The 25,487-nt window shown below is 28.0% G+C and overlaps 2 protein-coding genes and 1 long non-coding RNA gene across 10 annotated transcripts in view; 1 reads left to right on the forward strand and 2 right to left on the reverse strand.

Annotated features, from left to right (window-relative positions):
- Positions 1-499: 499 nt before the first annotated feature.
- The window catches only part of LOC126848034 (uncharacterized), a 91,277-nt gene continuing 66,289 nt past the window's right edge, over positions 500-25,487 (forward strand). Inside the window, exons 1-5 of the mRNA XM_050588535.1 lie at positions 500-620; positions 1,082-1,235; positions 1,714-1,793; positions 1,922-2,099; positions 2,167-2,219. Coding sequence (XP_050444492.1) covers positions 564-620; positions 1,082-1,235; positions 1,714-1,793; positions 1,922-2,099; positions 2,167-2,219 — 522 coding nt within the window. The 5' untranslated portion in view covers positions 500-563. The remainder of the gene's footprint in view (positions 621-1,081; positions 1,236-1,713; positions 1,794-1,921; positions 2,100-2,166; positions 2,220-25,487) is intronic.
- The window catches only part of LOC126848036 (uncharacterized), a 122,347-nt gene continuing 103,702 nt past the window's right edge, over positions 6,843-25,487 (reverse strand). For all 8 annotated transcript variants that reach the window (XM_050588545.1, XM_050588544.1, XM_050588543.1 and 5 more), the window contains one exon: positions 6,843-7,150. In XM_050588545.1, coding sequence (XP_050444502.1) covers positions 6,858-7,150 — 293 coding nt within the window. In that variant the 3' untranslated portion in view covers positions 6,843-6,857. The remainder of the gene's footprint in view (positions 7,151-25,487) is intronic.
- Positions 9,535-17,737, reverse strand: LOC126848038 (uncharacterized). Its single transcript, XR_007687201.1, has 3 exons — positions 17,624-17,737; positions 9,645-9,705; positions 9,535-9,567 (listed from the first exon to the last, which is right to left on the reverse strand). It is a non-coding gene; the product is annotated as an uncharacterized LOC126848038 (long non-coding RNA).

Genomic DNA, 25,487 nt, shown 5'->3' on the forward strand with positions numbered 1-25,487 from the left:
TAGGAGTCGTTTGGTTTGTATTTTTCTATGTGCACTAATATTGAGTGTAAAAAGCCAGCACAGTGGGTTCGGGGCACGCGTTTTTATTTTTTGAACAACTGTTATATGAATTTAAGGTAAATAGACGCAAAACAAATATTACTAACCGTGTGTGGTTTATACACTTTCCCTTCTTACGTATTACACCAGCGCATTTCATACAACGACAATTCAAAGTACAAAATAAAACCCAATACATTATCATTGTAAATATCTTGCAAATTCTTATGTGTACCTAGCAGCGAATGCACATTGTGTGTGCAACAAATAGGTTATGAATTCTGTTACTCACTAAGTCACAAAGTCTGTTACTCACAAATAAAACCATATAAGACATTGTGTGTACAATCAAACGACAAAGGTTTATTAAATTCTGTCACTCACAGTGTTTATTGTAAGTCAATAAAACCATATAAGACACGACAAATGTACTTATTTTACTGTTAATTCGTTATTTTTACTTCAACCACAACAGTCGTTCTATTCTACACGTACTTCGTTGAATTTAAACTTAAAAAACTATTATGCATTTTAAGAGTGCTGTTATTCTTTGTGCCGTGAATTTCATTTCATCAGTTTGGGTAAGATACTTATTTCTCTAAAATAATTGTAGATATATTTATACTTATACAAGCTAACTTTTATAATATATCTCTGTCACATAAGCGTTAAACCCTCATGACCTTAAGTTTTCAAAAGGTAACGGTATCTGTGTGATTGACATTTTAATTTAACAAATATTTGCAAAAAATCTTGACTGGTCAATAACCAATTTTAAACAATGACGGGAGCTCAGTTTGCCGGGCGAGCAACAATCCGGTGAAAAGAAACCGCCATGCCCCTCTCCGGCGACGGATTGACGGCCCGTTACGGATAGCGAATTCCCGTTAAGCTACATGATGATGATTGTGTATGATACATTTTTTTTCAAAAAATATAACAAGAAAAATTTAACAAATTTCGCAGAAAATTCTTATGTAAAAGTCTTACAGCAACACCCAATATTACGTGTTAAGCTCTAAGTCATTACACTTTATTTCAGAGCACTGGACTAAATAAGGACCAAATAGAAATATGTATTCGTATGAGTGACCCTAGTAATCCTGGTATATTACACTATATTAGGATTATTAAAGACCTGATGAAATCCGGTTTTGGAATTGAAAAACCTGAAGAAATTTTTCAACACGACCCAAGTAACATATTATTTAAATACCTGTTTCATTAATTTAATCTATAGATAATTAATGTTGCGTTATTGCTTTAATAGGTTTAGGCTTGACTAATTATATACTATTAAACTAATAGATATTATTTATAATTTGTATTAGTTTTAACAACATACTTAACCGATTAAGTTCTTATTACTAACATTATAATGAATTGTAGTGTACTTTTTTTAAAATATTTTTTAAACCATTAATTTGGTTGAAAATTAATGATGAAAGAAAGTGGAAAAGATAGGGTTACTTTTTAAAAAAATATTTAGTTAAGTTAGAAATTTACCATACATAGTACTCGATTGAGTACCTACTTAATGGGTCTTAATAATTACATTTGTTAAGCATAAATCATTGAATTTAATGTATATATAAATCTCAAACTTGTCAAGCTTTGTTGACACCTATTGTATTTGTTATTAATAACTAATTGCATACTATTTATTTTTTATAGGGGACTACTATTGTCACACTTTTAAGAGAGCATTTTTGGCGTTAGCGTATTCAGATAATAAAACATCTGACAGCTTCGGGGTATTTTATTTAAAATAAAAAGTTTTATAATACTAAATTAACCTAAAACGTATCAACTATTAATAAATATCAAAATATTGTAAAAAAATAATTGCAAAATATTCGTGTATGTATAAAATTGTACTTAGGTTCCAATGTTGACGACTTTTGAAATAGAGTATTACATCAATAAGTTTCATGAACACCTCCAACTTAATGGGCAATATTCATTTCTTAGTAAAGAACAACTACTAGACTTATTTGGAAAGTTACACCTAACAGAAGATGAAAAGGCAAAGGCCGAAAGTTTAGCTAACAGAGAAGGAGGTTATACTAAATTTAGGTCGAGTAAGTGGTCTACTTCAAGTTTACAGTCTTCATTTTTTTATTTTAGATAAAATCCAATCAGCGATACTCTTGTCAATCATGTTAGAAATTCTACCAGAAGTAAGTAAATAACTGCGCAAGGAAAAAATAGTATCTCTTGAGACATTAAATAGAGACCATACATGAATTGGAATACCCGAATAGATCTTTTAGAATAAGGATTTTCAAAAAGATTGTATTATATGTAATTTTTGAAAATTGGCCAAAAACATTTTTCTGGATAATAAAATGAATGCAAAAATGTTGTTTCAAAAGCAACATTTATAGAATCATTATAAAATAGTATTTAATAAATCGTTAATAGCTAATCAAATACTTAAAATTTTAAATGAGTTGACATTTGTGTATGGCTAGCTTAAATTATAGGGCAATGGTCTAAACGAAGCACAAATTAAGGAGTTCATTCAATTGTATAGTTATCAAGATACTGTTACCCGTTGCATCGAACCTTTGAAAATTCAAAACATCTTGAACACGATTCATATGGCTATTGAGCCGCTTGAAGAGTCAATGCTATTTAAATCTAACCGTAAGACAAAAATATAAATATATTCACATTAAACAGGTACATTCTAATTGTGTATATAATATATAATTAAAACTTAAACAGGACCCTTTGCTAAAGTGTTAATGGAGTTGGTTATCATTACGGCAGAACGTTTTAGGACAGATAACAAAAAAGTAATATATAACTAACTTTTTATCAATTAAAAATTCCTTTGCTGTCATGCATTACTCTCCTATAATTTATTAATTCATTACGCTGTATTTAATCTTTCTTTGGCAATTTTCAGGATGAGATAGTGTTAAGTACAAAAGAGATCAGATCATTGTTATATGAATTCACAGAACGTGACAGGAACCGAGACGGTGTACTATTTGGTAACGAAGCAAGCAAGTTTGTGAGAGAATTTATCGCTAAAAATCCACAAATTCCCACATTACATTTTAATTGTAATTTCACAAGTTTGTACATTAACAAGTTAATTATGATTGTTGGGCCTCACTTAAACATTTGTTACTTTTGCTTTTTAGATAATGAAATACACGTTGCGAAGTTCTTATTGTTCCAGATACACGCAAAAAAGTTAAATATTTCTAAAAATAAATGTTTGAAAGATTGAAATGTTTGATTTTTTTAAATTAAGTATAATTTATAAAATATTTTCAATTTGTCTATTTATTATAATATTTAAAGCATTGCAATTTAATTTATAATATACAAAAATTAAATTATTATTATTATTTTTATTTTTTTGTCACGGAATATATTGTTAAAATTGGTAATATAATGATTGAACGATTCAATACCTAAATGTAATTATTTTTAATGGAATTAATAGATTTTTTAATAATTGTTTCATTTACTTCAATAAGATAAAATTGAGCAAATAAAATTGGATTTAAACAAAATTTTAAATAAAATATCATTTGTCGATTTTTACATAGAAAAGTAGCTGATAAACTCAAATATATATATAGAATTGAAATCTAACAATCCTGAGTTGGCATAATTACGTCATGTTTTTAGGCCTAAATTGTACAACAAACAGACCACTTCAATCCCTTCAAGATTTTAAAATATGATTTTCTATGGAAGTATTATTTATTGAATTCTCGCCTAAGCGTTAACTCGAAAACACAATTTTTTTTACTTCAGGAAAACGCTTGGGTGATTCGATACGCGTTTCCATTTCCACTGTTTACATAAATGAAAATATACGAATCATTTTGTACACGTTCTAAAGACGACAACAAATTCGAGGTCTTTAGAAATTCATAGCCAACCCGACTTATTGACGATTTTGTGAATCATTTTTTATTTTTTTATATCAACGTCATTGTAATTTTTCCACCTTCGGTAAGAGTATTTTAGGAAGGGGTGATTTTGGAATTTCTTATAGCAATCTGTATAACATAGATATGCATATAGTTTAGACATACATTAAGATTTGCATGATTTTTTTTGTGTAAAATAGAATTTTATTGAACTTTGAAGTTTATTATATCAACAAGATGTCCCAACCCGGCGTTGTCGTTGTATATATGTACAAATTATAAACTAAATTAAGAATTAAAAAAATAATATCTTAGCTTAAAAAGCGAATCGAAGCAAAAATCAAAACCACTATACAAATTACAATTATTTATGATGTGGCACTCCAAACTAGATAATACATAGTTTTGATTGGAAAATGAAGGACAAACGTTTGATTATTTCTCGTATTGAAAACAGGAAATTTAAATTAATTTTTTTCTAGGAACTCAGGGCAATCAATGTTGCCTTTCATTAGTTTCGTGATAAATGTCACGTCAAAATACAGACGTCGTTGCTGCAAGGTTACTAAGCCGCAAAGCTTCAGGACTACCTCGGAAGACTGACCTGTCATTCCTAACTTATAGGCTACCGTTCTAGAGAATCGTTTGTGTACTCGCTCTAATTTTTTTTAATTTGGCCAATATGTATAGGAATCCATATAATACAACCATATTCCAGTATAGACCTAACAAGAGTGGTATGTAGCGTCACTAGCCATCTAATATCAGAGAACTCTCCACAAGTTCTTTTAATACATCCCAGGGTTCTTAAAGAATTACCATATACTTTGTTGGTGCTAAAAGACAGGTCTGATGAAAAGGTTATCCCAAGATCATGTATAGAACCAACACGTACCAGTTTATCGTCACCGATATAGTAGCTGAAATCATGTAGAGATTTCCTAAACATTTTTTTCTAAACTAGGTATTATGAACTTTTATCGCTAGTTATTGATACCATGTATTATTACGATAATACTCTAAGAAGCTATGCCTAGACCCGACAACGTAGCCGGGCACCCCCCTTTGAAATCTGTGACCACCCTGAAAATACTTTGCAGTTTGCTTTTACTCGCCCGCAGCTAGTTCTCTATAAAATTTTCAAAACTATTACTGAAATTCGGTATGAATATTTAAAAACAAATATAATTTGAAGTTTTGCTTAGGCACACCGAAGTTTGAAAATCGCACAAAATACCCATGTGTACTCAGATGTTTTCGGTGGTAACAAATGTTGTCTGGCTTGTATCTAGCAGCGTTTTTTTTGCTAACCGTATTCACAAAAAGTCATCATTTTTTTTTTACATACCAGTTGAATTTTTAGGTTTGTCCTTAATAAAATAAAGTTTGATTACAGACTTTTGAGAAAGTAGTGCATTATGTTATAGATCCACTCTAGATATCTACCTCAAGTCTAATTTTAAGACCCTAAGCCCTGAAACTACACCTAAAATAGAGAAATAAAGAAAAAGCTTCTTTTCCTTTAGGAAAAAGGTAAAGTAATATTTGTTTGATTTGTCAACATTTTGAAGAGGCAGGAGGCAACTTTTTAAATTTTACCTTTCATGTACGAACAAACAAACGAAACGAATTTGTGTCAGGTTTTTGGCGTTCTCACTCATCGGACAACGCGAACGTGGTTATGAATTTAGAGTATTATCAGAATTTCAGTAAGCAGCTGGAATTCTAAAAACCAACAACATGGTATGATAATTATTATAAGGGGAAATGTAAATTGTAATATCTTTGCAAAGGATGCGTCAAACTCCATTCTATTATTGAAAGTCGAGTTTTAGAAGTAAAAAGTCCACAAATTGTGTTCGAATTCTTATAACCTGAAACAATACAATTTTAGATTTGTTAATTGAAAAATAAAGTAAGTTTAGTCTTAGTTAGTTTTCAAATCTCGAGTTCAAAATTATATACAAAATGTATCCAAATTATCTTATAACATGAAAAACTTAATAAAAAAATGTAATATGCCATTAGAAATAATTAGAAATAACAAACAGTGTAGGAACAAGATAATAACTGAAAAGTTATCTAAATAACCAAATAGATGTAAGATAATTACAATATTTTAATAAAGATAAGTCTCAACACTATTTACAAGACCACTAAATGGGTGTAATTATAAAACTTCATAATAACTGCCTGTGTACCCAGATTTTTTTTGTACTGTTCAATGCGTTACACATAAAAGACCTTGAGTTTACAGTGTGCTAAAACACAAGCAATTTTCAATATTTTTAGTGTCGTACTTTTTTAGTTTCGTACCAATGAGAATAAAAAAACATGAGAGGTATCCCACAAAAAAACACTTCTAAATCAATACACATCCACATAAGCGATTTTAAAAACATTGGAATTTGGCACACAGTAATGCGTTGCAAAAAGAATTAGAAATAGAAATTATTTTCGATTTAAAATATTATGTAGGATTAATTTTCGTACCCTGCATTGTTCTTATTAAAATCATAATCAAGCCAATCTAATACCACTGTGTTTGACCAGCCAGGGTATTTTTTTCCACAACTGGTAATATATATATATATATATAATATTCTACACTGTTTTATTTAGTCACTCGACATTATAACTCCATTTAGTTTATGTTACCTTTAACATGTCATCCAAAATTTGCACATTCATTTAGTAAAGGTAGAAATATAAGGAAAGTATTTGGAAGCAGAAATAAAAAGATGCAGTAGATCAGATAAAAAAATATAACTTTACATAGGTATTCAGTAATATTTATTTTATTGGTAGACATGACATGAAACAGAAAAAGACGTATAATATTTCCGTTAGCTTAAGTTTATGTATACCATTTTACAGCTTTAGATTTTATAATAAATATAGGGATAATAATAAGATAAATTATAATATATCATGTAATGAAAATGGAACTTGTGGACGTCCAAGTCGTAACTGTTCCTCGAGGAATTGTAGTGATTCGTTTTTGTTAGATAATCTTATTTCGGACCATGCGTTACCAATTTTTCTGTAATATCTTTTGGTATCATTTGTATCCGTTAAGATACATATTAGGTCAATTGGATCAATGTCAACTTGTTTTATGAACGATTCTGGAAATTGTGTACTCAAGTATAATCCTAGCAAACGACACTTCGGTAATAAAGAGGCTTCATCATCTACATGCTGCCCAGATTCTTAAAAATTTGAAAACTTTTTTTTTTAATTTGCTTATATTAGCTTACTAGTTATTACATTTCTTTACAGTGCAGGACACAACTATTTTATTTGTAAATACGAATTCATAAAAAAAATAATACAATAAAAATGGTGTCCGTACTGTACAGCCATGATATTTGTACTACTTGAAAGTACGTGTAAGTAGATATAATTTATTTGGATAATTGCTTATAATTAAAACAGATGTGTCCTTAAATATATATTAATAGCTTTCAAAAACCATACAACTTCGTAATAATATTTACCTAATACACGACGTCTGATTACGTTTTTTAAAGCTGGAACAACATGTTGTCTTCTATCGTCTCCAAGTTGTTTCAATGATATAGATTCTACGAAAATAATTATTAAATGATAGTGTTGCAAAGAAATAATAAAACTATAACATTTTTTACAATATTACATAATTATTTTTAAAAAATTAAACAAAGAAAATTAAAAAAATATCAACTCTAAAACACGATTTTAAAACCATTTAGGACTATAAAAAAATCGTAATTACCTCTATAAAATCCTTTAATTGGTTTTAATTCTGTAACAAATTCATCAAACATGAAATTATTATGCAGTTAATAAAACACTTTTAATATGACATAAACTCTATACCTGAGGTTAATTAGACTATTGTAAAATATTATTGAACAAATGTCTTATAGCGATATTTAATTAAACAGTTTAAATTATATTTCAAATGATTCTTAGAATCTTGAACTTAAGACTTTAAGTCATAAATCGACTTTTTCTTAAAAACTACAAAAATATGTAACTATTTTTTTTTTAATTTTAGATTTACCTAATAGCCTTTCTATGTCATTTAGCATAATTTGGAAGAAAAAATTGGCTTCTAAAATGAAAAACAAAATACATTTTAATGTACCTACATATTATTTATGACTGAAACCGATATGTCATATTGTTATTGGTCAATAGGTACCTATGATTATTTATCAATCATATGAAGTATTTATAAATAATAAATATGCAATAAGTATGATAAATATGAAATATAAAATGGGGTTTTTACTTTGCAATGTTGGAATAAATAGAAGGTCTGAAAGTGAAACCAAAATCATATTTGTATAAATAATATCAAACAACTGTGTGGAAGCGCTTCTATAAAAAACAATGAAAATTATTACGTGGTATTGTGGGCATAATTTCCGGATGGTCTGAAATTAATAACATGAATTAATGAGATTGAATTTATTTTTTTACTCAACTGTAAACAGGAAGACGAATGTCAAGTTAGGAAAAACATGTGTACTAAGAACTCAGAAGAAATATGCGGAAATATATGGAATATATTTAAGAATATTAAATACTTAATACGATGAGAATTTCTTTGGAGAATTCAATAGGAACGAAATATTGGAAATATTTCATAAGATTCAACAATGACTATTACCCGGTACAGCTATCAAAAAATTAAGTTTGCCTGAAATTACACAAATTTATTAATGATATTGATTTGCATTTGTTATAATAAGTAATTACATTATATAATTATACATTAGAAGACGATGGTCAAAATAGAAAAAACTATAATTTATACTAGAGAATCCTTGTGAAATGCAATAACTGAGTTGATTTAGTATAGACAATGAGAATAAAACATTTTAATCAGACGAGGTTGAAAAAGCTATCATATTTTTTTATAGTATTTTTTTCAATAAGCTTAGTGAAAAATATAAGAATTATAACACATCAATTGCATAACGATAAACTTGAGATGCATTTTTATACTATTTTCAAATATTTTTTTCCACTCTTATCTTGATATTTTTTATTATTATTATAATTATGATTACCAAAATGCCTGTATTCGATTTCTTCTACATTATCAACCAATGTCTCAATTACATGCTCCAATGCATCTACAATAAACAAATGAAGATTATAGCTATACTAAAATATTAAAATTAAGTCATATAAGGTACCATAAAAATGTTTAGAATAATATTAAACCCGGCTTTGAGCAGTAGCCATTTAATTTCTCCCTCGATTAGATTATTAGAAATCGCTAATTTATATATTATATTTTATTGCTCTATACACTGTTCTAAATATATAATGCACTTTTCTTAACTATTGATAAAACTATAATTTTAAATTTTTTAATAACTTAACATTCAGGTACTTGTAACACAACTTCTACATATATATTAGTATATTATTTTAAATATATCTTACTTGTTTCTGTACCATTTGTACCTTCTACAGTTAAATCATTTGCAATTGCCATGGCTTCAGCTGTGATACATAATCAAAAAATGATGTATAAAATCAGTGGATTTTGAAAACTTCAAAAAAGATTTGTTTGTAAAATAAAAATGTAACTGACTTGTAGTGAAAATATATTGTATATATCTTCTTTCTGTAAAAATTGAAATATTAAAATATTTTCAAATTTAATCTACTTTAAACTGATAACTGTGAAAATAAAGTAATTACCATATGCCAAAACACCCACGAAAAAAATAGGTATTAATGAACAGAAGAGTTTCATTTTGATCTGCGAATAAAAATAAACGAAAAAACATTTTATGACAGTCACAATTTCCTCCGGGTCAGAGATGAGAATGTTAAGGATTTTCAAGGCAGTTTTAATATGATAACATGTATGAAAAACGAAACTCATTGCTAGAAACAAAATATAGAAATCGTTCTGTGAACAGTATAAAATAAATCATCTTCATTTATATAAAATTTGTATTGTGATTTTAAACTGAGTTTTCGTGATAGCAGTCGTTCAGTCCATGATGAGTAAATAGTATTTTGACAAAAAGGCGCGTATTCCAACGAGATAAGTTCGGAATTGTGTTCAAAAATTAAATCTTATTTAACCTTTGACCTATCATAGAGATAATGAAAAATTTTACGCAAAATGCAACAGTTTTTTACTTAAACTCAAAAAAGTTATAAAATTAAACTATTTGGTCTTTTTCAACCCCCTTGAGTCACGTGAAGGAGGTGAATCATCAGAACTCAGTTCTGCCTAAATTTTTTGTTCACAGCAATGAACAAAATGACGGAATAGCCCATTGAAAAACTTAGTGATAATATTATCGTTGTACTATAATCATAATTTATATCAAAAAAAGTGGTTTAGTTAACGTACAGTCTATTGATAAGGTATGTGAACGAATGATAATTGTGTAAGGTGTCTTTTACCATTGTTTCCAAGCAAGTAGATTAAGACTCAATTGTTCATATAATAAAAAGAAAATTTGAGTGAATGTTATAAATGCCTGATTATCAGTAACAGTATTATCGATAGGGATCAACATTATTATTTAATGGCAAATAGAAGTGCTACTAATATTGATTTTAAATCCAAACCTTTTCAAAGTCTCAGCAAACAAACAGATAATTGCAAATTACAAATTAAAACGCTAAAAGTTTTTTAAAAATTTTGTTTTTTTACAGATTTTTGAAATTAAAAACATACATTCCAATTTAAAAAAAACCAGTATAGTGGGGTCGGTGCATAGTGGGGACGGAACATAGTTGGGTCGGGGCATATTGGGGACGGGGAGGTCACAGGTTTATTGGAATTTTTAAATCTGAAAGTGATAAAATCACTTTCGAAAAAACGCTTCGATGCAAATCGGTAGTTAGTATTTTCAAGTCAGTACAGTCCAAACCGAACACAGTATAAACCAGCAAAGTTAGAAAGTTTGAAATGAAGGTTCTGTATTTACAAATGAGGATCAAAGCGTTAATTTGAAAGTGATTTTATCCGAGAGGTTTAGTACAGTAAAGTATTGGCATAATGTTAATCAAAGCAATGAGGGAACGGAGAGGTCACAGGTCTACAAGAATTATTATAAATAAAAGTGATAAAATTGAATAAAATCGCTATCAAATAAACGCTTTGATGCTCATTTGTAAATACAGAACCTTCATTTCAAACTTTCTAACTTTGCTGGTTTATACTGTGCTTGGTTTGGACTGTACTGGCTTGAAAATACTAACTACCGATTTGCATCGAAGCGTTTTTTCGAAAGTGATTTTATCACTTTCAGATTTAAAATTTCTTGTAAACCTGTGACCTCCCCGTCCCCAATATGCCCCGACCCAACTATGCTCCGTTCCCACTATGCCCCGACTCCACTGTACTGGTTTTTTTTTTTTTGCAAAAACATAGTGGACCAAATAACACATGTACAATGTCATGTTTTATTTTGTTGGAATGGTCGACGATTCATGTTTCAATTGTTTGTACTCCATAGTTTAAATTATAATCGCTTATTCTCAATAAAATTAATGTTTATACTATATACTTATATACTATATACAATATATATTATATACTTCCATTAGAGCAATCTCACACAAACTATTTATACTTCATAGATTATATTATTTCAAAGCTATATTATACCTCTATTTTACTAGATTGACAATGTACAAAATAAAATGCAACTAAAAAAACCTTTTCATAGATCCTTAAAATGTAAGTGTGGGATAGTGAAACGGGTTTTACCATTTAAATACATTAGAAAATCGCCGTTTTACTGCCTCATCCTATATATTAATTTCTTGTTATTTTCTAAAGAAAAATCGATTTTCTTACATTTAAATTAAAATAAATCGTATACTGGTACTGTGATGGATAAAACAATAAATTTTACCTACATATATTACTTATTAGTTAAATATTACTAACGTGTATAGTCACTAGCGGTCGGCTGTTGCCTGTTATTTAACAATAACCTTTTATGGAGATTTTAAAAATTGTGTTTTTTTTATAATAGCATAGGAGCAGTATCATGATATTAAATGTTCACGAGATTTGATCTAGTCATAAAATAAAGTATTATAATTTATGACTTAATTATTATTAAAATTTATCTTAATAGTAATAGTACATAGTAATAAAATAATGAAATATTTTATACAAAATTAGAGCTACCAGTTGATAAACTAAAATTTAAAATTAGCACGAAGCAGATTATCTAATATTAGACAATTCAAACAATCAAGCGTGAATCTCTTTAAATGAATAACAGTATAACAATATGCAAAACATTAGTTTTCCTTTAAAACATTTTTGTAATAAAAAATACACAATAAATACACGATTTAGTCGCCTGTGATATCATGTAATAAACATAATATTATGATACCGATCATTGGGCCCTAACCTAATCTAACACGGATAGACGTTACCAACTGATAGTTTTTAGTGTCTGTTCGTTTCTCCCATCTGGTACACCAGGTTTTTAGTTAAAAAAAAAAAAATTGAATTTGTGTAAACTTTAAGTCAAAAGTGGTACTTGAGCACAAAACCTAATAGCATTATTCTGCATAGATATACATAAAATTGTTTTAATGATTTGATCAATTTTTTTTAGGATTAAATTATTATTATTAGACTTTATTATTATTATACTTTATATATTTATATATATATATATGTATAAATTCGGTTGTGGGAAAAAGTATTCTGGCTGGTCAACCACTAGGGTATTGGATTGGATTAGATATGATTTAAATAAGAATAATTCAGGGTACGAAAATTAATCATACATAATATTTTAAATCTAAAAGTATATCGATTTCAATTTTTTTTGCGACGCTTTATTGTGTGCTAAATTCTATATTAATTTAGAGAAGTGTTTTTTACAAAAAATCTGGGTGCATTGACTGTTATTACGATTTTTTATATGTTCTATTATTGCTACTCATATGTTGTTCCATATTGATTTGAATTTAAGGTAAAAAATTTACTAGCGCATTTCATAAAACGAAAGTTCAATGAATAAAATAAAATCTAACACATTATTAATTGGAAACCCGGGTTTAGGTTTCTGGTTAAAGATTTCTGTACAAGTTTTAAAAAAAAAAAAACGTTCTACTGGTTAAAATTGTTCTATATACAAATATATATTATTAATATTTTAATATTTAATAGATGTATTATAAAAACCCAGTAAAAAAACAGAGAACTGGTCCATATTTTTAATAAATAGACTGAAGGAAAAGCTATAAGATTATCGTTAATAACAGAAATTATAAATGTATTTTTTTCTATAAGTCTTAAAATATAATTTTTTTCTATACAATTATTATAAAACTAGATCCAGAGAACAACTAATAGTTTTCCTACAATTATAATTATAATAAAAAGTAAATTGCACCAAAATATGATTATAAAATAAAGTTTGCCTAAATTGGTGAACTTAATTGTGTTTTTTTAACAATTCATTTAGTAAATTGTGTTTTTCATTTGAAAGTTCACCAAATGTATTATCTTAAAATATATCACACTTGATTAATTAATTTGTAAACATATTTTGTGGACTTGCAACTTTTAAAACACAACTTGAAAATTAAATATTGAAGTATATTATCGCTAACAACGCAAGAATGTTAAGTGTTTTAACATAAATTAACTAGGTCACGCGCAAACGGCGCGGCGGCTTGTACGTGGTTTGCAATGAATTCTTCTATTAGCCAGGCAATGTTTACACGGCGCCAATTCAAATTTTTATTGACCGAGCAATTTTAAATGGAATACAAAATGAAAACGAAAATTTAAAAAAATGGTATTAGATCTACAAGCGAATATCGCAGAATTGCAGAGCCAATTGTTTGACCTCCAAGTGAGTAAAATAAATAATAACTGCCCATTTTCACTACACATCTTTTAGAACAATTCAATTTAAATATCACAAAATACCAAAATCTATTATAGAATTCTCTCCAAAATGTGAATTGTGTTAAACGATTAAGAATCGATAAAAAAATAACTAGCAATAAAAAATCCTTATTACTGATTTTAACACCATTACTTTTGGCTCATTAGGCTCATGTCTTTTTTTAGTTTTATCGAAATTACAATTTGTAGTGTTTAATAGAAATACTTACTTAAATTGTCGAGTTGGCAAGAGGTTCTAGGTCAAGAATCGACTTTGTCAGCTCTTAAAACTTTATGTTCTACTTGCGAATTATCGATGGGCTTATACTTCGACCAGAAAAACAGAATTCTAATAGACTTTTGTGGTTTAACTATGTTCGTTTATTTAAACAAATGGTTAATTTGCTTAGATTCGATGCGGAGCTAAGAATTTATTGTATTTACAATACCTTAATATTATGTGTTTTTATATTATTTTTTTTCTGTACTCATGATATCACCCAAGCCACTAAACCTATTTCTTCGTGTAGCAATTTTATAAAACAAAAATGTTTAAACACAGAAAACAATTTAAAAAAAAAACCGCTTCATCTTCAAAAATCGAAAAACACACCAAAAACAATAACATATTTTTTAACAGAAATCTACAATGCTTATACCTTATTAAAAATAGTCTTTAAAGTTCCAAAATTCTGTGGAATATTCTTTACATAAAGCTACCAATAAACATTGACAAACCAAAAAAAATATCATAAATTCGTCCCTTTTGAAAGCAAAGAAGGGATAGCAGTTTTAAGGATTTAGATTTGAATTTTAGAATTGGATTGGACTAAACTGGTTTAAATGTACTATCTACAGATTCGCATAGAAGCGTTTAGTTAAAAGTTATTTTATCAGATATCGTTAATTTAACATTAATTTGAAAACTATGTGATTAATAAAATAAAATATATTATCTACTCCCAACATACTGCATTTTTTACTAATTGTTTTTTATTTTATCGCTTTTAGATATTATTATAATTGTTAACGTTTCTCATACTTAATTTTCAATTTTTAAGTTTAAAATATTTTCCTTAAACACTACCCATCAGCTCCTTAAATGGGAGGGGGGAGTTCTAGAAATCTTCAGGCCATTTAAAAATTCTTAGAGCTCCCTGAGAATTTCGTCAAAATTAAAAAAGCTATTAAGGGCTATGCCTGATTGATGTCTATCAAAAGTATAAGAAAACTGAATTTAACATATTTTTTTTTTTGCTTTAACGTAAATTTAGGTCGAATAATCTTCTCTGTTAATTTTGGTTCTTTGTTAAGTTAGTCGTTGTTTTTGTGTTCGAAACTCAGCTCGCAAAAAAATACCACGCATTGTACACAATGGCCCAATGTATTCACTAGATATGCTTAACAAAAAAAACCCAATAACAAAATACGATGTAGGCATCTTATGCGATCAACTGTATACATAAAAAAATATAAAATACGAACGAAATTCTCAAAATTCAGTGTTAGTTGCTTATTTATTTAAATTATTAGCTCCCACAAGGTACATTTTGTGCCTAATTTATTTTGTTTTATTTGAACGGGTTTCTTTTTAAGAAACTTATTCATCAATGATATTCTGACTTGAGGCTCTGTATAATAATATATTAAACATTTTCAAATATTGGGTTCTAAAAATATCGGAAACATTTTAAATATTTTGTACAACGCTAACCAAAGTTGTTTTTTATTAGAGATATTTTTTACCCGTCTCTGGTGTTTTTTAGAAATATGAACGGTCTGTTCTTTACAAATAACATTGCCTTTGCGTCATACTTTAATAAAACTGTTTCTATATAAATTGAACAACATTTGTTAAATAAAATATATTATATCCATTTAGGCTTTATTCGAACATAATATTTTCCAAATTACTCTAGCGTTTATAATCCATAAGTGGATACTTCTATATCTTTAATCTACTTACCAACAGAATAAAATTATAATGTTAAATAACAATAATCTAGGGAAAAATTAAATAAATTATAGCATACCCGCAAATATAGTCGTAATTAATAATGTGTTTATGTAAAGCAAAGCCCATTTTTTGCAATTTTATAGCTAATTTATAAAAAAAAAAAAATCCTTATTTTTTGTTCATATGTCACATAGGATATAATATATGTACATAAGAAAAAATATATATATATTCGAGTAATCTAATACCAACGCAACGGTAAAAGGAAAGATTTTGCTGACGCTGTTATTATAATGTCTGGTACATTGGAGTTCGTTTAAAATGAACATTGCGATTTATAATTCCGTTAGAAAAATTTAGTATCATTATTCAAACAAGTGAAATATTTACTTAAATCTTTTTAAGTTCCCTGGTCACATTAGCATGGTTAGAATGATCTCTTTGTGAATCTCTTTAAATGAATAACAGTATAACAATATGCAAAACATTAGTTTTCCTTTAAAAAATTTTTGTAATAAAAAATACACAATAAGTACACGATTTAGTCGCCTGTGATATCATGTAATAAACACAATACTATGATACCGATCATTGGGCCCTAACCTAATCTAACACGGATAGACGTTACCAACTGATAGTTTTTAGTGTCTGTTCGTTTCTCCCATCTGGTACACCGGGTTTTTAGTATAAAAAAAAAAAAAATCGAATTTGTGTAAACTTAATGTCAAAAGTGGTAATTGAGCACAAAACCTAATAGTATCATTCTACATGGATAAATATAAAATTGTTTTAATGATTTGATCAATTTTTTTTAAAGATTTTAGGTGTTTTTGTTAAAATATACGCAATCTGCGAAAACACAGTTTCCCGGCAATTAAAAAAAAACTGTAGTGCCGAATTTTGCACCCGTTTAATATGTTATGGATACATATGAGTTCCAACTACTGGCAAATTTTCAACCCAAAAGTTTTAAAATTACGCCTAAAAACCCCGAAAAACAAAAAAACTTATACCCCTCCCTAGGGGGCTGAAAAATGGGTATAGTTTAAATTTGACACAACTGACGTGCGCGGGCATACCAAATAAATATTTCTTATACTTTCAACTCGATCCGACTCTTTTTCTCGAAACTATAGCCAGTAAAAGTTCTAACTTAAAAACTCGTACGGTTTTTTTTTTGTTTTTTCAACTTTCGTCTGTGAAGACTTTAACTTTTTCAACAAACTAGACAAAATTTGTGATTTATAGAGTTGCTATTCGAAGGACATGGTCTAGTATTAAAAAAGTTACAGTGTATACAGCGAAAAAAAAAGCCCACATCAGAGTAAAACCAATATCTTCTCGCTTTGCATCGAAGCTAAAAGGAATATTCAGTAAAATGATTTAGATTTTATGTGTAAAAAATTGTTTTTAAAGTTTTGTTTTAAAACCGTTAAAATTAAAAGCTTAAAAACATGCAAAAAAAATTGTCTCATAATTTTAACTTAATTTTTAAAGGGAATATTGGAGTTTTTTTTTGAACATTGACTTTTTCTCCACTTAACCTTATCAGACCCCCGGCTTACTATAGTGTACCAATATTAAATAAATAAATTAATATGTATTAATCTATAGTAACATCCATTTAGACCTAGGCTACACTATAGTGTACTAGCAAGAATTTTATAAGAACGAAAAAACCAAAAAGAACTATAGAATTCTCTCCAAAATGTGGATTGTGTAAAACAACGATTAAGAATGAATAAAAAAATAACTTGAAATAAAAAATCCTTATTACTGTTTTTTAACGCTATATAATTAAACATTTTAGATTTTAATATAAATACTTACTTAAATTGTGGAGTTAGTAAGAGGTTCTTGGACAACAATCGACTTGTTCAGCTTTTAAAACTAAATGTACTGCTTGCGACTTATGGTTGGGCTTATACTTCGACCAGAAAAACAGAATTCTAATAGGCTTTTGTAGTGTAACTATATTTGTTTATTTATACAACAGATTCAATTTTTTTTTGCGATTTATCATGTACATGTGTTACTTAGGAAGCGGAGTTTAGATTATTTTATTCTACACACTACTCCTAAATAAAACAAATATATTATTCATCGGAATAGTATTTTTTTTTTTAATTTTACAGTGGTTTTACAAAAACTGTTTTAATGGTTACAAATATTGAAATTTAAAATAACTCTTACGGTATTGAAATAATACAATTCGAATATCGTAAATTATATAATGATGTGCTATAATTAATTAGAATTGACTAATCATTTTCTGCATTAATTTATAACAAAATTCCTTATTTTCATTATGTTTAATCTAAAACAAAGGCCAGACCTTTGAGTTGTTAAACGATCTTGAATTAATTGAATCGACGGCTTTCGGTTTAGTTAAAAGTTAGCATCACAAAACTGTATAAAGTTAGAATTTTAATCAACCTCAGCAAGTTTACTACTCTAGCTACCTAACCTACCTTGATTGTAAATAATAATCAACATTTACAATTTACAACATTATATTTGTCTACAAATTGTGAATAACAACAATATGTCCTTTTTCTACGAGCCCTCACCCCACTTTGCTTGTTTATTTTTTAGTTTAAAATGTTTTTAAGTCGGAAATTGTTCAGACTTAAACGCCAAAGCAGTTCACAAAATTGCCATAATTTTTTATTATAATGTACATTTGTGCATTTTTAGATAAAACGTGTGTACAATAAGTAAACAAATGAAAAAAATCTTTCGATAAATTAATAATCTAAAAGTAGACATGTTTTTCATTGTGATGATATTTTCCCCAGTATTTCCTGTATAGATATCGTTTGTATATTATACTTAAAAACTGGTCACAAAGTAATTTAGCTGATGTCACGATAACACAAATTTAACTGTCATTATGGAATATGTGGCGCATTCTATAAGTGAAAACTAGTACTAAATGATATCTGTATAATTCCGAGTTTATTTATTAAAACCCGGATTGGTAATCACCGGATAGACCGGATCACATAACTGTGTAAAGTTAAAAAGTTAGAACCTGTCTCGGTATAAAAAAAAATACACACTTATCAAAAATAATATTCCAAAAGATTCATTTCTTACAAGTGATAGATTAGTTAAGTGTTATGCTATTCACTTCATTGCGTTGGATAGTATAATCATGTTGGTTATGTATTTAGCGGCTTGGTTTTCCTAGTACTATGTAGAAAATAGTATTGGAACATTACCTCTTTATAACTTAGTTAATTTAACAGTTTCTCGGTCGTTTTAATGTACAAACAAAACCGTAAGGCTGTATTTTATTGAATTCTATGAATACAATAGAAGCATGTTATAATTTGTTTAACACTTCGAAGAGACAACAGTTTTTTTCAACACATTTAGATGAATTAAAAAAAAAAAAATCTTCATCTTCAAAAGAAAAATTGAAAAGACTATGTCCTACTAGGTGGATTGAACGTTACAACTCAATTGAAACATTTTATGAATTTTTCCCTGCAATTTTAAATTGTTTAGAAGAAATAATTTTGTGAAACGATAGCGATACATCAAGTAAAGCAAATCATCTTCTATTAGCTATACAAGCATCAGAACTCAACGTAGCCCTAACTATTCTGAATTATATTTTTTTATATACTCATTCGCTTTGTAATTTTTTTCAGACCAAAAATATTGATCTATCGGAAGCTATGGAACACATAAGTTTTTTAAAAAACCAATTAATGTCTATAAGAGAAAATGTTACTCTTCAATTTAACAATCAATACAATGATCTTAATATAAGATTAAATGATTTTGAAATTACAATTAAAATTCCTAGATTAGCAAAGTGTCAAAAACACCGCATGAATATCCCAGCAAAAGATATTTCAGCAAAGAATATTTTAAAATAATTTAATTTATTCCATTTCTTGATTTGTTCGTTCAACAAATCAACGATCGTTTTATGAAACATAAAAACATTATAAGTGGATTCCAAATGTTAATAAAGTGTTCAACATTCAATGAAGAAAGTCTTAAAGATCTTGTTGAATTTTACGGCGATGACGTTGATAGTTTTGATCTTGTAAAATCGGAAGCTTTATTGTGGAATCGTAATCTAAATGATAGTAACATTCAATTAAAAAATGCAATCGACGTTTTAAATATATGCAACCCAGATTTTTTCCCAAACATTTTAAAGCTTTTACAAATACTCGTCACCTTCCCTGTAACATCTTGCGAAGCTGAAAGGTCATTTTCCACACTCAAACACATCAAAACTTATTTAAGAAACTCTACAGCAGACACAAGATTAAATGGACTAGCGGCTCTCAATATCCACTACGATATAATTGTACAATCTAAAGAAATAATAAATCGTTTAGCGACTTCAAAGCGTCTTTTGGACTTTATTTAAAAAATTAATATATTTTACATTTTATTATTTATACAAACACAAAAAAAAATTTAATTTATTATTAACATGATTATTTATGATTAAATTTTTTGTATTATAATTTTGGACCCCCCCTCCCAGGGTTTTTTCTGGTTGCGCTACTGGAATTCAAATCAATAAACTAAATGGTTGACATCTTTATATAATATTATTCATGAGAGTATCTTTCAGATAAGTAAATACAGCGCGCTTTTCGAAAATTCTTTATCCGATTATAATAATCCCAAACAAAAACCTAACAGTGAAAAAAGGCCAAGTTTCAAATCCTCTCCCAAAAATTTCAGCTTATCATAGTAGTATATCGACATTGTGGCCAAGTCTGCTATTACTTTAGTTCATAACCACACTTCACTCCTACTAGCATGAGCAACACTACACTTTTATTTGTATTTTTTGGCCAGTTTCTGTGATCCAGCACGATGGTAAATTTACCCTTGCACTTTGAAAGTTGGCATGTAATTTTCGCGTATGATTTCTGTTGCACCGAACGATGTCATTTGGAAACATGAATTGTACTTGTGTATGTTGGCCAAGAAATGTTTCGACTGGCTTGTGTCACCTGATACCAACGTTGATAAGGCTTCGGGTGGTAAATGCAATTCTTGCAATTTCACTTTCCCACCACAAAAAAGTGAAAAAAAGCCAAGTTTCATATCCCCTCCTAAAAATCGTTTAAACAGAAAACAATTTTTTAAAACATCCCCTACCCTTCAAAAACCGAGAAACACACCAAAAAAATGTACATATTTTTCAATATAAAATTACAATGCTTTATACTTTTTTAAAAATAGTCTTTTTACTATCAAAATTCTGTGGAATATTCTTTAAACATAATGCTACCAATAAACATTGATAAACCAAAAAAAAAATATCATTAACTCGATCCTCTAGAATGCAAAGAAGGGTTAGCAGTTTTAGGGATTCAAGTCTGAAAAATAGAATCAGATTATCGTGAATTTATCTTGAAATATTTCCCATATTATTAGAAGCTAAAAGGTCAAAATGTTAAATATGTTATTATACATAGCCTGAAGTCAGAGAATCATTGATGAATAAGTTTCTTAAAAAGAAACCCTTCCAAATAACAAAATATATAAGGCACAAAATGTACTTTGTAAGAGCTATAAATTTAAGTAAATAAGTAACTCCTCCTAAAATACAAAGTAAGTCCAACTAAAAGTCTTTAATAAAAAGGTCACAATAAATTTGTAGTTGAAAAAACGAATTCACTTTTGTTCATGTAATCATTTAGTTGGGCCAATTATTTATTTAGTTCTTCCTGCTAGACATTTATCGTGTCCCTATATTATCCTAAATTTTAAGTAGGACCAAATATGAAAAATTGTCTGTGTAGTAAGGAGGAGGTATACATAAGAAAATAAAAAATATATTAAGTATATTTAATTTTCAACTTAAGTAAATCATTCAGGAAATTATGATTCATTAAGGATCATACATTTTTTTTCTTTAATAATTGTAATTTTTAGTTTTTCTGTATACTCAATAGGATAAAAAAGAAATTAAATTTTTTTTTTTCATATTGTTTTTATTCTATCTGATCTCAATTTTTCACAATTTTTTTTTGTTTTTACGTCCTCTGGAAAAAATCGTTACACAGGTTTACAAAATTCTGCCACTCACAATGTTTATCGTAAGTCAATAAAACCATAAAAGATACGACAAATATACTTATTTTACCGTTTAACCGTTATTTTGACTTCAGCGCCAACAGTCGTTCTGTTCTACACGTACTTCATTGAATTTCAATCAACTTAAATGTTATTATGCATTTTAAGACTGCTGTTATTCTCTGTGCTGCGTATTTCATTGTATCAGTATGGGTAAGAAACTTATTTCTCTAAAATAAATATAGTTCACTTGAGTATGTTTCGGATATATCAATCCACTAAAGTTTTAACGCATTCATATAAATATAGTTGTGTATTAAATACATATGCAAGGTGAATTTTATATAACAGCTCTGTCACTTAAGCGTTTAAAACGTTTGACCTTAAGCTTTTAAAAAGTAACATATATACAGGGTGATCCAACTAACGTACGACACTCGTTTTCTCTGAAAGTATAAATATTTTGCGAATTTCTTTTTCCCAAAATTTAAAGTACATATTTAACTATATTTTTCAATATTTAGAAAATTTTTATCTTTAACGTTAAAGAAGTACGAACCTCGTTTTTTCAAATGGAAAAATATGTTTTAAATTCCATAACTATATAGACACAAAATCTAAAAAAATGTTAGCGTTTGAATTTTTAATTTTCATCCATTTGTTCGCTGTTCATGACTTTGTAAAGATTTGAATTTTTGTCTATATTTCTTAATAATTTCATTCGATTCAACAAAGACAAGTAGTCTTATTACGTCGGTCATCACATAAAATATAATAATTATTTGATGTTAGCGCATTCCGTATATAATAAATCAGATATAGTAAATAACCATTGTTCGTCGCCGTTCGGGCATGTAAAGTTATAGTCAACTATAATTATGGAGTGACTTGAGTAAATAAACTAATATTTTTAACATTAAATGTTACTAATAAAAATGATTATACAAGTTATTATTCGAAACAAAAAATTATGATATTAAAATTTAACATCCTTATTGCAATCGCGTACGTTACACATCTTGAAAATATAATTGTTTTGTTATATTTTATATTTATATATGTATTTTTTTTAGCCTTTATATATTTATAATATGAGTTCTTTTTGGGTCATATAAAAACAATTGGCGGGCTGCATGCGGCCCGTGGGCCGCAGGTTGAGTATAGCTATGTTAAATGCTAATATTTTATTTCTTCGAAGATTGCAAGTAGAAAGCAATATTTTCTTCATCTAAAAAAAAAATTGTCTACATACTTATGGAATTAAAAACATATGTTTCCATTTGAAAAAACGAGTTTCGTAGTTCTATAACGTATAAGAGTTGAAGATAAAAAAATTCTAAATATTGAAAAATGTAGTAAAATATGTACCTAAAAGTTTAGAAAAAAAAAAATTCTCAAAATATTCATGTTTTCCGAGAAAATGACTGTCTTACGTTAGTTGGATCACCCTGTATAAGCAAAGATTAGAGTTTATACAATTTTCATTAAACTAAAAATACATAACAACAATATTGTATTGATTAAAATTAATGGTGAATAATATATTGTGCGTTAAACAACAACTAAAAGGGTCTAAAGAAAAATTATAATGATTATAATAGTAAGTACGACATGATTAAGATCTGGACTCTTCCGATAGTAGCTGTTATCTAGAAGTTGTCAAACGGACAGAGCCCGCGCGCGCCAAGTTGGAATTCAAATACTGTTTCGAACAGCAAAGGTAAATTACTTTTATTTATACGAAAAGAGAGAAATTACTATAATTTCAGTAGTAATCTAAAAAGGGACAAGTTTTAGCATTTTTTCAATAGGGACTGTATTTGACCACCATGTACTTAAAGGGGGTTAGTTATCTAAATGAACGTTGCCTACTCCTATCGGCTCAGAACTCAATAAAATCTACTCGCTTCCAAATCGTGATAAAATTAAGCAGCTCATTTGAATTTAGTATATGAGTAAGGTATAAAAAAGTACGGTTAGTTGTTACAATTTTTATATTTTTCCTAAATTATTTTCTGAATGAATGTTCGTAAGTGAACATTTTAAATAACAAAAAATAATATTTTAGTTACAAATAACAAAATATGTTTTTACAAATATAAATTTCAAACTACCCGCATTGAACTACTTTTTATTTGTGTCAAAAATTTAAAAAAATAGACAAACATGAAAAAAGTACAGCTTACCAATTTTAGGTGGGAAAACTTAAAACAAAATATGTTTGCGTACTAGTTCGCAGATTGGATGTGTACAACAAGAACTTTTTCATGTTTCTTTTAGGTTTTGAAAAAAAAACAGTTCCTCTCTTCAAAGTACTACACCGAATCGGGAGCTGTTATTACCGTTTTACTTCTAAATCAAAAGGAAAATAAAATTTTACAAAACAAAGTTTGTTTATATTTTTTTGTTTACTTCACTACATGTAACCATTGTAAATATCAATTGCAAAGAAAATTATTTTTTTGAAAATTAAAAAATACCAAAAGAAATTCCTAACTGTGCTTAACTCTTCTTTAAGCTATGATGAAAACATTATAGGTTTTTGTGGTCAATTCTATGAAAAAAAAATACTTTTGACAATTTAAAAAATGACCATTGATTTGCGTTGCACATTGACATTAAAAATTGGTGGAAATTTTTTTGGAGTCTACTGGTCATCAGAATCCTAAGAGTTGTATATTTATATACAGGGTGATTCAATTCATTAATGACAAAACCATATTGTACACCCACATGTATAAATGATTTTAAGTGTTATACAGTGAGGTTTTTGTATAATTTGTTTCTAAAGTGACGCCAAGTTCAAAAATGAATAATAATTTACTAAAAACTGATCCGTGTCGCGGCACACGCGTTTGGAACGAAGTCCCTTTCATATGCAGGATTTGTACAGGATTTGTTATGAAAACTATGTGGTGCGGTTGGCGTGATTGGTTGCCAGGAGTGAGGGGTACCGGGTTCTCAAATCCGGGCTCCCCTCCCAACACTTTTTGCATTTTTTTAAAACTTTTTTTTCAACTTTTATGGTAATTTATATTGCAAGAAGTCTAAAAACTTATAAAATATTTATATTGTATGACTATAGAATATTATATTTATATAATATTCTACACTGTTTTATTTAGTCACTCGACATTATAATTCTATTTAGGTTATGTTACCTTTAACATAATCACCATTAATATGAATTATATATAAATGAACCTGTCACCCAAAATTTGCACATTAATTTAGTAAAGGTAGAAATATAAGGAAAGTATTTGGAAGCAGAAATAAGAAGATGCAATACATCAGATAAAAAAATATAACTTTACAAATTCAGTAATATTTATTTTATTGGTAGACATGACATAAAACAGAAAAAAACGTATAATATTATGTACTTACAAAAACGTTTATTATGTGGAATATGTTATTGGAAAAATCCACCAACGGTTCTTTTTCCGTCAGCTTAAGTTTGTGTATACCATTTTACAACTTAAGATTTCATAATAAATATAGGGATAATAATAAGATAAATTATAATACATCATGGAATGAAAATGGAACTTGTGGACGTCCAAGTCGTAACTGTTCCTCGAGGAATTGTAGTGATTCGTTTATGTTAGATAATCTTACTTCGGACCATGCG

The sequence above is a fragment of the Adelges cooleyi genome, unplaced genomic scaffold (assembly GCF_023614345.1).
Source record: "Adelges cooleyi isolate 19-005CV unplaced genomic scaffold, UGA_ACOO_1.1 ACOO_flye_CR_arks_rails_tigmint_CR_PRNA_16, whole genome shotgun sequence".
Classification (NCBI taxonomy): Eukaryota; Metazoa; Arthropoda; class Insecta; order Hemiptera; family Adelgidae; genus Adelges; species Adelges cooleyi.